Source organism: Jaculus jaculus, chromosome 3, assembly GCF_020740685.1.
Source record: "Jaculus jaculus isolate mJacJac1 chromosome 3, mJacJac1.mat.Y.cur, whole genome shotgun sequence".
In the NCBI taxonomy this organism is placed as follows: Eukaryota; Metazoa; Chordata; class Mammalia; order Rodentia; family Dipodidae; genus Jaculus; species Jaculus jaculus.
Window position 1 is genome coordinate 61,459,026 of NC_059104.1, and position 17,064 is coordinate 61,476,089.

A 17,064-nucleotide genomic window follows, 5' to 3' on the forward strand; every position below is an offset into this window, starting at 1 on the left:
GCACCTGGCACTTTGTGGTTTTTGTGGGTACTAGGGAATCAAACCCAGAGAATTATGCTTTGCAAATAAGCAAATTTAGCCACTGAGTCATCTCCCTAGCCCCAAAACATTCCTTTTGATATTAGTTTCTTTTTTTGAGAAATGTATACCTAAATAAAATTATAGTCATTAAAGTTATGGTTTTTAAAACAGTGGATGAATAAGTGGGAGGGAAGTCACACTCTGGCCCGCTAAACAATGACGGTGTATAGCAGGGACATTTTCTACTTAGTGACTTTGTCCAGAAATGTGCTGCCACTGGAGCCCATGTTCTGCTCCTAAATGCTCCTCCCTTGGGACCAGGCATGACTATCTCCACTCTCACCAGCCAAATCCTTTAAGGAAGGAACTTTGGTTATCTGTTGATAAGAGCCTTGGATGCTACTTTTGTTAAATAGAGTCTTTTACCACTTTTGAAAAATAAGCCTATAGAAAATCCTATCAGCCGTGATTTTAGTCCCACTTTTTATATTAATATATGTTTCTTATGTTATTTGAAATAGATTTAAAATAATTTATGACAAGAACTAGAAACATATCTTTGTTACACCAGAAGCACACACTTTATTGTACTTTATTAATATTTATCAGCTGTATTGTGTTTAAATAGTAGGACCTCCTCTCCAGTTTTAATTCTCCATCATTGTCAAATTTGGATGCTTATTTAAAAATGCCGTGAGCTGGGCGTGGTGGCGCATGCCTTTAATCGCAGCACTCGGGAGGCAGTGGTAGGAGGATTGCTATGAGTTCAAGGCCACCCTGAGACTACAGAGTTAATTCCAGGTCAGCCTGGACCAGAGTGAGACCCTACCTCGAAAAACCAAAAAATAAATAAATAAATAAAAAATAAAAATGCCTATGAAGCCGGGCATGGTGGCGCATGCCTTTAATCCCAGCACTTAGGAGGTCGAATTCAAGGCCACCATGAGACTACATAGTGAATTCCAAGTCAGTGTAGGCCAGAGTAAGACCCTACCTCAACCCCACCCCCCAAAAAATCCAGTGAATCTTACCCAAACCGTTAATAATGATATAACAATAATGGATTTCTTATTGTGCATATTAGATGCATGTATGTGCAGATGTATGCTCCCCATGTGCATGCTTGCAGAGGTCAGAGGTCTTTCGGTGGCCCCTCTATTGCTTTTCTGTCTTTTTTTCTCCAGACAAGGTCTTTCTCTCTCTCTGAACATGGAGCACACATGGTTTTTCAGTTGGACTGGCTTACCACCAAACTCCAGGGATCTTCCTGTCTCTGCCCCTCTCAGTGCTGGGGTAACAGGCATGTACAGACATGCCTGACTTCCTATCTTGGTGCTGGTGGTTGGTGTCAGGTCCTCATGTTTGTGCAGCAAACTCTCCTACCTGCTGAGCCATCTCCTCAGCTCCAAGTTTATTTTGTTTGAAAACAACTAAGTTTATTTTTTGTTTTTATTTTATTTCTAGAATATGTAATATTTTATCAATTTTGTAAGACTAAAATGAAAGTGGAAATGTTATGTAATAGAATAAACAAATCTTTTTTTTATTAGCTATTAGATCATACCTTTGAATAACATGGGGAAAAATAACAGAAAGATATGATAAATGATATTTATTACTTTCCCAGAGCTTTTAGTTATTGAAAGTCTGTGAACTTTATATATGTATGCATCTATAAAGTTTTCTACATGTGTGCTATAAACTTAAATTGATCTGTGAAAGTACTGGTAAATATTTATCTACCTCAGATATTTACTCACATTGTGCTATTTGTGGAAGAAGAAACTAAGGCTCCTGAAATCAGTTACCCTTCCTTAGTTTATTTAGTTATAACAAGGCCTGAACCAGAATCCCATCAACTACCTTCCAATTCTGTGCATTCTAATAACTGCCTAGATCGAGGGACTAAATAGTCAGTGACCAGTTAAATGCTCTTGTATACAAACCCTATTCTAGATTACTTGCCACCTCATTTTTAATTTGTTCTGATTTTTTAAACTTTTATTTTATTTGTTTGAGAGAGAGAGAGAGAAGAGGCAAATAGAGAGAGAGGGAGAGAGAGAATGGGTGCACCAGGGCCTTCAGCCACTGCAAACGAACTCCAGACACATGCGCCCCCTTGTGCGTCTGGCTTATGTGTGCCCTGGGGAATTGAACCTGTGTCCTTTGGCTTGGCAAGCAAGTACCTTAACCACTAAGCCATCTATCCGGCCCTGTCCTGATATTTTTGTTTGTTTGTTTTTCGAGGTAGAGTCTCACTCTAGCCCAGGCTGACCTGGAATTCACTGTGGAGTCTCTCAGGGTGGCCTCGAACTCATGGCAGTCCTCCCACCTCTGCCTCCTTAGTGCTGGGATTAAAGGTATGCGCCACCACGCCTGGCCTGTCCTGATTTTTATAATAGCTTTTTTTAATCACAAATATGAGGTTCAATTTTCCCCTTAACATGTTCTTTTAATTTTCCAGGTGATTTTTTTGTGAAGTTCTTTTTATATAACAAGGGTTTGGCCAATTTAAATAATATTATTTATTACTAGAGTGACCTGTGGAAAGTAGAAGAATTTCAGGCACAAATGCAAGCATGAAGAATAGGTAGATACGTGGTTAGAAGCAATGAAGGAGGAAGAGAGAAAGGAACAGGGGGAATATTAATAGAAGAAACACTAAAAGCAGTACTTTTCCTATAAAAAGTTATTCAGTCTTACTATCTATGTTTATCAACTTTGAGAACTGGGAAGGAAAATATATCCAGATATTTAAAAGTAAAGTACAAAAGAAGTTGTGCCTTTAGACATATTCTTTTATTTAAAATATAACTAGCCTATAATGAGAAGTGATGGTTCACCATCAAAATGAAATAGTTATCCTCTTTGACATTGGTCACTGAGCCTTTTTTGTTTTGCCATTTCACTGCGGGTGACTAGCAGTTGGAATCCCCACACGAAGAGCGGGTATCCAGTGCCTTACACTCCGTTGAGGTAGAGCTGCAGAAATTAACGGAGATCCCTTGGCTTTATTATATCCTACACCCCAATGAGGATGAGGTAGGTGGATTTGGTCTATTATGAATATAGGAACTATTGATGTGGGGATTTGGGGTGTCTTTGAGAGCAACAGAGCCATTCTTAGCTCTTACTTGAGCTGTACCCCAGGAGTTTAGGTGTTGGAGAGTCCAGGTCAAGTAAAACTTGCACTGAGTCAGTGGCCTCCAGGTTCTTTCCTTATTACTTCTTAGAATGATACTCACAAACCACAGAGAGGGAAGTTTAGAAAGTTTTTATTATAGATATTTAGAGAAGGAAAGAAGGCAGAGTGCCTGCTACAAAGCAGGAGGGGGTCCCAGAATGGGAAAACCCTGTTAACAATAGAGAGCTCCCAAGTACAAGGGATACCGAATGCGGAAAACCTACATGGTCGCTCTGATTGTGGTCTTTTATGGGAATTCACTGTATGAGGGCTGAGCTGGTGAATCCTACCCCCATGCCTGGCATCCAGGTGCTTTGTCAGGTTTGCAGCCAAGGGGGTAATCCCATCTTGGAAGAGGTAATTGCTGGGAAAGGTCCTAATCTTCTGACATTTCTGGTCTCCAGCCAGGTGGAAGCTTCAAGGACTCCTGTAGGGAAAAAGATAAGAAAGAATAGATTTCTTCTTTCATCTCGAGGACATTTCCTACTTTTAGTTTACTGTTGCCTGCTTCCAGCCCTAAACTGCCTCATTATGACTTTAGAATTTGAACTTAACTTTGGAAAAGAAACATTTAGGAGGAAATGAATTTTGAATACTACTTTAAAATGTTAAGGAAGAATAGGTATTTTTATCAACATGGGTGTTTACTGGAAATGGTACATTTTAAATTAGGGACTATACTGTCAACTTTTCCGAAGAAGCCACCACTATTCTAGAAGTTTCATTGTTTATAGCCTGTTCTTATTTTATCTTTATTAATGGAGTAGAGTTTTCTTCTCTTAACTTCCTAAAGCATCTTTTTTTTTTTCCTTGCTTGGTTGGAGCAGGAGCCTCCTATGGATTGCACCAAAAGAAACAGCAAAAGCACAGTGTTCCGAATCGTGCCGAAGTTTAAAAAGGAAAAGGCTTCGAAGCAGAAGACTAGTGCACTGCCTGGTAGGTGGCCACATTCTAGGGAAAAATAACTTACTAAAATGATATTACTGAGGTGATAAGAATGCTCTGGAGCTAGATCATGAGGAGCAATGCCCAACATTATGAGTGTGCTGAATGTTATTGAATTGGTTAAGTAGTGTATTTACCTATAAGAATCATGTAATACCTAGAATATTTCAAAGTATCAGTAAGAAGCTATACCCATAAAGCCCGGAAGAAAACAAGGTGGTTAATACACTGCTTTACTTTGTTCAGCGCATTTCACGTGTCTGTCAGCAATTTCAAGCATCGTTGTTGACGTGGTTTTCTTCTTCAACATTCAAACTTGAGATTACCTTGATAAAAAGAATGCAGAAAGCTTCATTTACTCCTTTAACTTGCTAAATGTATGTTTTCACTTAATGTTACACATCCACTTTCTCCTATTTTAAGAGCACCATTTTATATAAGTACCACATATTAACCAGTTGTGCCATTGGAGCTCCGAGAACACCATTTCAGCCTTTGACAGTGACGCTGTGCTATGGTACTTGCATTCTCAAGCCAAGACTAAGCCCTCCGCACTGCTGCTGTGCTCATTCCCTTTCTGCCTTCCTGAAGGGATTGAATGTGCCAGTGTACTGGTGCCAGAGTCCCTGCACATTATGCGTATGCGATACTGTCTTTCATAATCAGTTCATTCCACAAATTTATTTCTGGTAGCTGTCACATTTTTTAAAAAGTGATATAAAAGTTGAAATATTCATAGAGCAGCTATTGAAGAGCACTTAAGAGACATTGCAAATTAACTAGGTTTCTATTGAACTAACCAATGTCGGATAAGATGTGTAAGAGAATATTACACTGAAAAATAGCACAGTTCAACTAACCTTAGCAGTTTTTTAACGGCATTAAGTTGACTTCATAGTCCATTTACTGATGTGCTTAGCAGCAGCAATAGAATCAATAAAGGCAACTCTGGAAACCATCAAGACCTTGAGCAGAAAAGGTGTGAAACTGAGTGTCCCATATCAGGTTTTAAATTGCAATTAACATTTGTAGCTCATTTCCAACTACACCTTTTAATGCAGGATCTTAAGGAAGGTTGTCAGGGCTAATTAGAATTTTGCAACACTGATCCTAATGATGCAAAAATAAATTTATGATGCATATTGTGACATGTAGATGGTTGTATTGAGGAGACTGGACGAATGATAAAGGCATGGGTGCACAGTACAAATGTCTGTCTAGTCAGATCCTTGTGTCCATTCAGTCTGCAAACTGCATGGGCAAAATGCAATTGCAGTTGTGTTGAACACCACCTGTGACTTTTCCTTTGCTGGCACTGCTGCTGCTTTGTTTTGCATCTTCTTTGGCCAACCTTTGCTTTGTAATGCATTGAGCATGTAGAAATTAAGGGGGTTTTGCTCTTAACTTTGGTAGTTCAGAAATGGGGCACAGAGGAAGTTGCTGCTTGGCTGGATCTGCTCAATTTGGGAGAGTACAAAGAAATCTTCATCCGTCATGACATCAGAGGGGCTGAACTTTTGCATCTGGAAAGGCGAGATCTTAAGGTATTTTTTTTTTTTATGTGTGTGTATGCTACTCTTCTGCTTTGGGGAATTTTTTTTTTTTTTTCAATCCAGAGTCCTTTCTCCTGTGCCTCTTCTGTTATGTGCTTTCAGCTTGTCTTGTCTGATACAGATGTGCATTAATGCCCACATTCGCTGTCCTGTGGTCTGAGTGCCTTGTGTGCTGTCCAATGAGAATGTCAATAATATTTTCTTATCATGGTTATTCTCTGACTATAGCCAAAAGCACAGCATGCATTTAAAATTTTTCTGTGCTTCCATTGTTGTGCCTGTTTCTGTACAGATGTTTCCGAATGCGTCGTGTTTCAATCAATCATCTCACTGTATTGGGTCTGCATGAGAGGTGATAATTATTGCTGGCAATGACTAAAAAAGTCTAATACAAAGTTACCAACTAAAAATTAATTTAAAATATCAGTAGAAAAGCCTTTCTGTTATTATACGTGGAATTAGATCAGACTTATAATAATGGCAATGTAAGAGTCCTACATTTCATTGTGGTTTTCTTGTTTTGCTTGTTTGTTTGTTGAGGTAGGGTCTCACTCTAGTTCAGGGTGACTTGGAATTTACTATGTAGTCTCAGGGAGCCCTCGAACTCACAACAATTCTACTACCTTGGCCTCCTGAGTGCTGGGGTTAAAGCCGTGTGCCACCATGCCCAGCTTTGTTGTGTTTTAATATTGTCCTATCCAAAGTCACATGAACAACCAATAAGTTCAGATTCCTTTCATTGACAGTGTTAACATCCTGTTATTCTAAAGAAAGAAATATACTATTTTTGTTTAGTAAGTGAGGCAAATAAAATAGAGCTAGTTTTTACTAGAAAGAAGCCCAGAGCTGCTTTCCTTCCACCTATGATAGAAAGGGAAAATTCACTGATGGTCAGTAGCAACTCCTTGTTATTCTTTGTATGAAAACCAGAAAGCAGAAACAGTGAAGTATTCTGTTCTATCTAGAAATCATGATGAGGGTGGTATTGGGTTATATATCGCCATCTGCTACCATTTAAAGACTATAATAATAAACATTGGTAGAGCATTTGCTTTCCTGTGGATTAAGTTTTGAGTGCATAGATTTGGAACTGAATTTCTAACATATTCATAACTGCTGTGCCTCCATCTGTATAAGCTAGCGAAGATCTTTGCACAGGTAATTGATAGTGTAAAGCACATATCTTTATCAAAGAATCTTACTGTGGTTTAGCATGCCAAAGGGTGAATACTGTTTATATCTAAACATCTTTAGCTGTAATAATAATAAAATGATATGTAATTAGCTACCCCCCTGATTGAGAGTCTTAAGTCTTAGACCAAAATAAAATATACAGTGTGTAAAGTTCATAAGACAAAAATAAGCTTTAAAACTTGGAATAAGCGCACACCCACTTTAACCAATGTATTTGTAAAGCTTCTGATAAAGTCACCGGCTGCAATGTTTATTGAGTAGCTACTGGTTAATGTTTGCCAATCTCTCTAGATGTTATCTGCCCTCTAGTGGTTCACATCATGCTGGCCATGAATGAGCCCACATTCCAAATACTTTATGTATGTATGCTTAAAAATACAAATGTGCATCTTGTAGAAATACATCTGTGTATATCTCATATTGAGATACATTAAGCATACATAATACACACACATAATTAACACACAGATACACACATAGGCATACATATACACTAAAAGAAGCAAATGGTAAAAGTTCATGCACATACACTGGAGCCGAGTTAGAGTGCTAGTAACTCTGTTGAGGAAAAGAAGGAATAGCAATAGAAAGGACTGGATGAAGGGATGGCTTAGTGGCTAAAGGCACTTGCTTGCAAAGCCTAATAGTCTGGGTTCAATTCCCCAGTACCCACATAAAGCCAGATGCACAAAGTAGAACATGCCTCTGGACTTCTTTTGCAAGAGGCCCTGGCACGCCTATTCTTATTCTCTTCTCTCTCTCCCATCCCCTGCCCTGCACTGTCCTGCCTTTCTCCCCCCCCCCCCATCTCTCTCTCTCTATCTCTCTATCTGTCTCTATCTCTATCTCTGCATCTCCTCTCCTCCCTCCCTCCATACCCTTGCAAATAAATTTTTTAAATCTTTAACAGAATAGAAAGGAACCCAGTTCCCTGGTCCCGGTTCCCTGCACTGGACGGTGTGCAGGCAGGCACTGCATGGAGTGAGTTGACCAGATCCCTGCTTCCCAGCTCCTCCCAGCACCCTGGTTTGGGTTCACTGTGCCAGACAGTGTGTGGGCAGGCTCAGAGGCATGGTATGGGAACAAGAGTGCTGCTTTCTCAGTGAACCTGATAATCAGCCCAAGGGTGAAGGAGAGAGGCACTAAGGACACTCAATACTTACCAAAGCAGAGATTCAGAGGCCTCTAAGAGCCCATCTCTGAAGTAGACTTAAAATGCACCGAATATGGCTCAGGAAATTTTACGGAAGTGGGGAACGGAAAGATTGTTAGAGCCACAAGTTGGGATTATGCACAGAGGCATTACCTCTCCCCCATAACTGACTGCTGCCCTCACCATGCATGACCCTCAATTCCCATGGGGTTGACCTGCATCCCCAACAAGTAGAACCTCTTCAGAAAAGGGGCAGGGATGAAGGAGATGATGGTACCAACGTGTTGTTTACATACTAAGTATGTCCATATCTAATAAAAATAAATTTAAAAAAATAATGGAAAGGGCATGGTTAAGAACTAATTTAGTCACCTCCAAAGTCCAGGGAGCAATGTAAAAGTGTTAGTGGAAAGACTCTAAGAGCCAGAGGATGGGCAGGACTGTAGTGGGACACTTGTCTAGGCATGATATGGCTGCTGCATTTATCTCCACACAGTGACCCAATACTGAGCCCATCAGCATTTCATTATGGATGATGGAGGAGAGTGTGAGGCCCTCCCTCCTACCCCCCCCCCTTGTGGAGTTATAAAGTTATTGATGGCTGGCAGAACAGAAATTATTTTCTGTAATGGTGTAGCCACTGGTAAGGTCCAAAGGCTCTTGTAAATAATCTCCCACACAGGGGAGAAAAGAGACATCAAAGTATAATAGGGACTGGTTGGAAGAAGCAGGTCAATGGGATAGTAATGGGATATGGGGCAAGAGAAGGAGGAAAATTATCAAAACACCTTATGTACATGTATAAAGTCATTAATTTAAGAAACTTTATCATTAGCCTTTTGCTTTTTGGAGTGGCGTTTATGTTTTAATGAAAACTATATTCCTTCTTTTAAAACTTTGCTTTTAGAAATTTGTGTTGACATGTCATTTTTGATTCTATTGGTTCTAAACTAGTGTATGAAGATGGGAAGAGGAAATTTAAAAATATATTTATTTAGTTAAGAGAAAGAGAGAGAAAATGTGTATGCCAGGGCCTCTTGCCACCGCAAACAAATTCCAGATGCATTTGCTACTTTGTGCATTTAGCTTTACATGGGTACTAGGGAATTGAGCCCAGGCCAGTGAGTGGGCTATATGAGCAAGTGCCTTTAACCACTGAACCATCTCTCCAGTCTGGAAGAGGGAATTTTTACAGAAGCTTTCTGTGCACAAAACCATGAAACTAGAGAACAGCCTGCCTTGCTCTCTGTGTTGGAACTGTTGGAAGCAGCAGACCCATAGGCTAGTCTGTAAGTCCTGGTAAAAGATTACTACTGCTCCCTGGATCCAGCTCACATCCATTCTCATTGTTTCAAATACTACTGCCCTTGAATGAGATGGTGGCTCACAAATTCTTTCCCTGGTTGGCCTCATTTGTGCATTTTAGGATTCTGTTATTAATTGTCTACTGGTATTTTGGTATGCCTGAAGGGTACCAATCTTAACACGGCCAAAAATAAACTCTTCGTCTTCTGTCCTATTCCTGCTCTGGCCCTTCAAGTGCTGGAGGCAGAGAAGCCTAGAGTCATTTAGTACCTTCCTCTTTTGATCCATCTTGCCTTTCTAGTCAAACTCTTATCAGGGTGTGTAGAGTCTAGTCTCCATCATAGCCCTCCTTCAGCCTGGTGTCCGACCTTGCAGTGGAAGGTCAGCAGTTTCCTATCTGGTTGTCCCACTGCCATTCCATCTCTCCAGTCCATTACCCACTTTGCAACCACAGCAATCACAACCCTCTTCAATCAAGTATATCACTTTTCTGCTTTTGAGTTCCCAGTGGTTTTCCATGCCTGAGAGAATACAGGCCCACATCTCTGCAGAGGCCTAAAGAATCCTCTTTGCTCAATTTCTTAGGGAGTCTCTGTGACCCATCCACCTTGGCCTTATTTCAGTTGTTTAAAAACACTAAATTGGAACTAATGAGTTGACTTAGCAGTTAAGGCACTTGCCTGCAAAACCTAAGGACTCCGGTTCTATTTCCCCGGTACCCACATAAGCCAGATGTACAAGGTAGTTCATGCATCTATATGGAGTTAATTTTCAGTGGCTAAGGCCCTAGTGTGCCCATATTCTCATATTCTCTCTCTCTCCCTCCCTCCCTCCTTCTCAAATAATTAATAAATACATAAGATATTTAAATAATACTAAATGTTTTCTTATTTTGGGATTGTGCCCATTTTTGCTATACTTACCTCCCTACTCCACACCTGGATACCTCCCATCCAGGGCTTGGCCATATCTCACTAGGAGACAGCAGTGAGAGCAACCTGACAGCCTGTGGTTGGGAAGCAGAAAGCATTTCTAATATGCTTTATCCAATAAAGAAGAAGCAGATTGTGCTATTTGCCCTGCTGGAGCATAGGAAAGGGAGGGATACTTACTATAGAAAAATGGTAAAGACTTAGGGGAGGCTTTTTTGTCTCCCCTGTTTGTATATACATGGCTAGAAGGGTAACTTGTTATCTGCAAGAAAATTTTTGGCAAAATTAAACTTTTTCTTCCAAGAAATCAAAATGCTAATAACAAAGAATATGATAAAATGAGTATACAGGGCTGGAGAGGTGGCTTAGCTGTTAAGGCCTGAGAAGCCTAATGACCCAGGCTCAGCTCCCCAGAACCCACATAAGCCAATGCACAAAGTGATGCATGTTCACTCACCTGTAGTTTGATTGCAGTGGCTAAGGCCCTTGTGCACTAATTCTCTCTTGCTCTCACCGTCTCAATAAAATTTTTTTAAATGCATGTACAGCCAGGCATGGTGGTGCATGCCTTAAGTCCCAGCACTTGGGAGGCAGAGGTAGGAGGATTACCATGAGCATAGTGAATTCCAAGTCAGCCTGGTCTAGAGCAAGACTCTACTTCCAAACAACCTAAAGAAATGAGTCTACAATGATAAAAGCATACAGTACATGGTAAAGTGAGATCTATAATAACATGATGATATTAAAGGTATAAGAAAAAAGTCTTGTGAAAACCTTTTTCACAGCCCATCCTCTAGAACACATGAAAGTACTGAACTCAAACTGAAGTAAAGAAACTATAGCTCAGAAGGTAATGTACTCCAGTGTTATACTATGGAAAACATTGATCTCATTACCAAAGTATTAATTCTAAGCAAGATATCAAAGAAGTTTTTATTCTGGAGAATACGGTGGCTATATGACCTAAAAATACATTTAACATTTAAATGTATTTTATAAACATTACCTATGTTATCACAACTGTAAATAATACTTTTTAAAAATATATATATATTTATTTATTTGACAGAGAAATGGGGGAGGGGAGAGAATGGGCATGCCAGGGTCTCCAGCCACTGCAGACGAACTCCAGATGCATGCTTCCCCTTGTGCATTTGGCGAATGTGGGGCCTGGCGAATTGAACCTGGGTCCTTTGGCTTTGCAAGCGAACACCTTAACCACTAAGCCTTTCCTCCAGCCCTGTAAAGAATACTTTTAATATTCCATCTAAATTAATAAAAGCCCAAATGTGATTGTTAATGTATGTATATTCTAAAATTATCAAGTAGATTTGGCTTTGCTTTTAACTTTGCTATTTAACACATACCCAGAAAATGTATAACTGCCTTAGAACTAATGTTGGTTACCCTGGTTTCATAGAAGAAAATGTTTTCCTGAAATATCAGTTAAGTTTGATAACAGTTTTAATCTGGAATGATTTCAGGCTTGAGAATAGCACTAATTTTAAAAAGGTGTTTTTTAGGGGTTAGAATAGTCATTAATTCCTACAGAACTCAAAAAAAGCTCATAACCAAGGAAGAGAGTGTGTGTATACACATGGGTGACTTAAACTATTTGATCTACTTTATTTTAAAAAATTAAAAGAGGGCTGGAGAGATGGCTTAGCGGTTAAGCGCTTGCCTGTTAAGCCTAAGGACCCCAGTTCGAGGCTCGGTTCCCCAGGTCCCACGTTAGCCAGATGCACAAGGGGGTGCACGCATCTGGAGTTCATTTGCAGTGGCTGGAAGCCCTGGCACACCCATTCTCTCTTTCTCTCTCTCTGTCTGTCTTTCTCTCTGTGTCTGTCGCTCTCAAATAAATAAATTAAAAAAATTTAAAAAAAATTAAAAGAAATGATCTTACATTATAGAACAGAGAAGGTATTTGGAATCTTTTATCTCCCCCCCCCCTTAACAAGCAGTCTTTTGGTATTTTATCACCCTGTTTCTCAGGTTGCTTTGTAAGTCATTTTATATTCTTGTAATGAGGTTATTTGGCCCCCACTGTTAATGAGCTGATTTTGAGTTTGAAGGCCTTTCAGATAGTGGGTGCTCTAGCTGTCTTGGATGAGCTTCTTTCATTGTTTTATTACTACTATTATTATTATTTTGCTTTTTGAGGCAGGGTCTGGCTGTAGCCTAGGCTAGCCTGGAATTCACTCTGTTGGCCTTGAACTCACAGCAATCCTCCTACCTCTGCCTCCTGAGCTCTGGGATTAAAGGCATGACCTACCATACCCAGCTCATTCTTGTAAGAAGTATTTGCCAAGTGCTCATGGTGTATATGTTGCAGGCATCATTCACTCCTGAACAATAAATGTTGAATTCTTGGCTCTTGAAGAAAGTTGTTTAAGAAACAACTAGGCCAGAAAGAGTGTGCACACCTTCAATCAATCCCACCTCTCATGAGACTGAAACATGAGGATAATGAGTTTGTGGAAAGCCTGATTCATAACAAGATCCTAGCTCAAAAATAAAATTAAATTTGAAAACTGAGAGCTGAGAAGACAGCTGAGTAGATAAAGTGTTTCTCATACACGTGTGCACATTTGTGCACAGACCCCAGAACCCACATGAAGCTGGGTGCTGTAGCACTAGCATCTGTAACCCCAATGTGCCCAGGGCCTGCAGGAGGCAGACACAGAAACTCATATGCTTATAGGCCAGCTAGCCCGGCATTCACAGCGGTAAACTAGAGACTGCCTCACACACCTACACATGTACCACGGCACACATGTGCACCCTTACTCACACATACATCATGTACATGGATACACACAAACCAAAAAGGCAACTGTGGTGGTGTATACCTTTAATTCCTGCACTTGGGAGGCTGAGGTAGAATGATCTTCATGAGTTTGAGGCCAGCTTGGACCACAGAGTGAGTTCCAGGTCAGCCTAGCCTAGAGTAAGACCTTGCTCCAAAAAAAAAAATCAAACAAAAAAAGTTGAATAATTCTGAGGACACAACAGCATTTTGAGGGAAAGCATCAACCAAATATACCATGTTTATTAATTTTTCATATATATGTTTATTCTAAAAATATTTGAATTAGACATTTCACTCAGACCACAGACTCCATATGTAACTGCAAATGCAGTTACATTTCAAATTTAGGTGGTGAGAACAAGTATCTTCCTCTAGGATCAGGCCTTTCTTTTTGCCCCCCCCCCCCCCAAGTGTATGATGCAGCCCTTACTGGCATCTGTGTGGTTGAGGATGACCTTAACCTCTTGATCCTTTTGCCTTTACTTCCCAAATTCTAGGATTATAGGCATTTGCTCCCACATTTGGCAGGTCTCAATTTTAATATTCCAGCACAAGAGCTGAATTTGGTAATACCTGTTTGTGGTTCTAGTAACTGAAAAACTGAGGCAGGAGATTCACATGGGTGTTCATGTCTAGGCTGGACTAGACATGTTAGACTTTATCTCAGAAAATGAAAAAAAAAATATATATATATATACATAATTAGTTCAAATAATGTATGTTTATATAAAATGTCCCATTTTCCTACATCATTTGCTTCAGATCCCACCCCCCCCACCAAAAAAAAAAAAAAGCCAAGAGAGAAAAAAAAAATATTAGTTATAACTTGGTAACTTCTCAGTGCTGGGTTCCTTTTGTTCCACTAACTTATCTTTCTAGCTGTCACTCCCTGCATCATGGAATGTAAGTTAAGGTGGATAAACAGAATGCTCGTTACATTATTTACTGTTTGAATTTTTAATTTATTGTTTATCATTTTCCTTATTGATAAACTTGTCTTCCTTCTTCTCCCCCCCCCTTCTTCCCTTCTTTTCTTTTATCCTTCTTTCTACCTTTTTCTTTTTTCTTTTTTTTTTTTTTCTTTCTTCTTTTTTTAGGACCTGGGGATACCGAAAGTGGGTCATGTGAAGCGAATTCTCCAGGGAATTAAAGAGCTTGAAAGGAACCTTCCCACTAGGTCTGAGGTGTAATCATACTGGTGCTATTCCTTGGAAGAAAAGTAATTGCTTCTCAATACAGAGTTCTTGGAAGCCATTGGCTGCTGTCGTTTTCTGTGTCGATAAGTAAGCACCGCTGAAGCACCTCTAGGGCTTGATGTTTTGCTGTGGGTGAAAATTTTGATTTGAGGTATTAGAAAATATTCTTGTGCCAAAAATTACATTCCATGAAGCCATTTTATTACTTTGCAAACGTGACATGTTTAAAAATGTTCGCAATTATAAACGGGTAGGAGGAATGTGAGACAGATGAAGTTGCTGATTGCCCACTTTGCTTAGATGTGGTCTGTAAAGGGTTCTGACTGCACAAGTGCATTCACACTATATGGCACAAGATTCTTAGGTTCCTTAATGGAGGCATTGGCTCCTTTCTAAACATCACTGGCTAGGGATAAAGATAGACATTAAGTTGTGTTTTGAACGACATCATCTCCAGTTCCCAGCATTCAGTGGTCTAAGAATATGGTAAAACCAATCCATCAAATACTATGAACAATGCAGAGTGCACAGTGTTCCTGCCTGAATTAATTCACTGGTTCTTGCATGTCATATCTATTATTGTAACAGTTTAATGTCTGTCATGTCAGTTATAATGGAATTTAATTTATTACTACCCAACTATTTTTTTGTTGTTGGCTAAGAGCATTGCAATATTCTGTTCTTTAATTTGGAATTTTACATAAATATCTGACACCGAAGACTCTGTGAACATGGGTATTGCCATAATCAACAAATGATGCATATCTTATATAAGCCAATTTCATTTCAGCCCATCACAAACCATCAGTGTGCACATTTAAGACAATTCTTGTATGTTTTTGTAAGCTCACATGTTATGCTCAGTTGCCTAAAAAAACTGATTGTAACTTTGCAAACCCAAACTCCCTTAATTTAGTCCTATATTTTTGTTTCATTTTAATAACTGCCTGATACTCTGACTCTGACAGACTATTGACATCTACATCTTGGAATTCTCTAAGATCTCAACTGAATTTGTATACTGCTGGGTCACTCATGAGCTACAATGATTTCTGACATGAAGTTTAAATAGTTTTTTAAAAAGCTTTGTTATTATCTTACAGAAATTCTTATATTGTATCAGGTTGATATTATTTTCCTTTTTCTAAACCATTATCCATCAGTGCCATTCATTATAATTATCAAATCTTTGAAAGCCAAAAGACAAACATTTCAAAAAGTCACAAAATGTCTTTAAGTAAGCTTTCTTGGGCTTAGTAAATGGTAACATTTTACATAGTCTGTGTAAGAGAAGTAAATGGGTCACAGACCTAGTGGTGACAATATTTATAAAGTAACCTGGTAGGTTCTCAGTAGATACATATGTGCCCCTATATATTTACATACATATTCACACTTATCTACATATCATATAGATATATTGTAGCCCTAATATTTTCTAGACAATCATTGTGCAATATTTTTAAATAAACTACTGTAAGACATATAATTTAGTTATCGCAAAAGAATTTAACTATTTCACAGTTTACTTTTATTTATAATTTGGGTATGGTATTTACTAGTAAAAATCACAAAATTTGGATATTGTAAGGGTAAATGAGAGTTGGGACTATAGCTCAGTAGCAGAATGCCTGCCTAGCATGGCTTTGCATTTGACTCACATCATGGCAAAAATAAATGTGCCCAATGGGTTCTTCACCAAGTATTCCTATGTATTTTACCTAAGTTGTGAACAAATGGAAATTTTTCAAAGGGAATTTTTATGAAGCAGTTTAAATCAATAACAAGCTACCCACGTGGTAATTTTTACTTTTTCTACACTTGCAAATCAAAGATCTCCTTTCCAGTCCTGTTTGCTCTCCTCAGTCCATGTAGTGTCCTGCCCTATGGCTTCCTTTTAAACCAGATTCTCAGCTACCAGATTCCCAGAGCAATTCTGAGATCCCAAATCATCATTCAGCTCTTAGGAAGGAAAGGAACTCCAGAATAAAGAGCATATTAATATGGAAATGTCATTGATTTTCACCTCCCCCAATACGTCTTTGCCAACAGAAAAGAATCCTAAACTACTAGGTGATCTAACTTTTGAAGAGCATGGTGGAAATGACTGACTTCATTTGGTTGATGATCTTTCCAGTCTTAGATAACACCCTTTATATATTCGTTAAAATCTCAGCTAATAAAGCCTTAATTCATGAGAACTCTCTTGCAGCTGGTTGTGGATGAAAGCAATCTTTTTAGCTGACACCTGGATATGCTGTTTTGTCAGCTCCTATGAGCCAGGTCTTATGTGTCTGTGCATGACTCTCCTAACTTCACTGACACCCAGTCACCTGCAGGCCACCTCTGAGCTTTCTAAAGTCTCTACCTGTATCACAAAGAAGCCTTCTTATCCTAGTAGGGGTTAGACAGCAGGAAGATGGGAGTTGCCTGTCACTGATATTCCACCCCATGTGGAGAGTGTTGATTCGCTTTCTGCTTTGATCACCTGTGGGGCTGCTAGTGGCTGGCTCTCCTCCTCCACATCACATGGGGTCCTCTGAGGTGTAGTTGGGGGATATAGCCCAACTGTACTCCTTTCATGTTCATTTTCCTCTTAAGAAGGAATAGGACAGAGACAGGCCCTAGAAAAATTCCAAATTATTCAGTATTTCTCTTCAGCATCTGTCTGCCTTCCTATCTTCGTTCTTTTCTACTTGCTAGCTGTCCATTTCCCCATGTGCCCAAAATGGTGAGGACTGTTCCAATTCTTACTGCTTTCTACTGTCCTTC

At 39.4% G+C, this 17,064-nt stretch overlaps 1 protein-coding gene across 5 annotated transcripts in view; it reads left to right on the forward strand.

The window, feature by feature from the left end:
• Positions 1 to 15,995, forward strand: part of Dgkh (diacylglycerol kinase eta) — a 233,189-nt gene extending 217,194 nt beyond the window's left edge. For 3 of the 5 annotated variants that reach the window (XM_004650996.2, XM_045145805.1, XM_045145807.1), the window contains 4 exons: positions 2,944 to 3,063; positions 4,033 to 4,141; positions 5,564 to 5,694; positions 14,194 to 15,995. In XM_004650996.2, coding sequence (XP_004651053.2) covers positions 2,944 to 3,063; positions 4,033 to 4,141; positions 5,564 to 5,694; positions 14,194 to 14,286 — 453 coding nt within the window. In that variant the 3' untranslated portion in view covers positions 14,287 to 15,995. Of the gene's footprint in view, positions 1 to 2,943; positions 3,064 to 4,032; positions 4,142 to 5,563; positions 5,695 to 14,193 lie in introns of those variants that run through there. The other 2 variants (XM_045145806.1, XM_045145808.1) reach the window with 2 other exon arrangements.
• Positions 15,996 to 17,064: the final 1,069 nt, after the last annotated feature.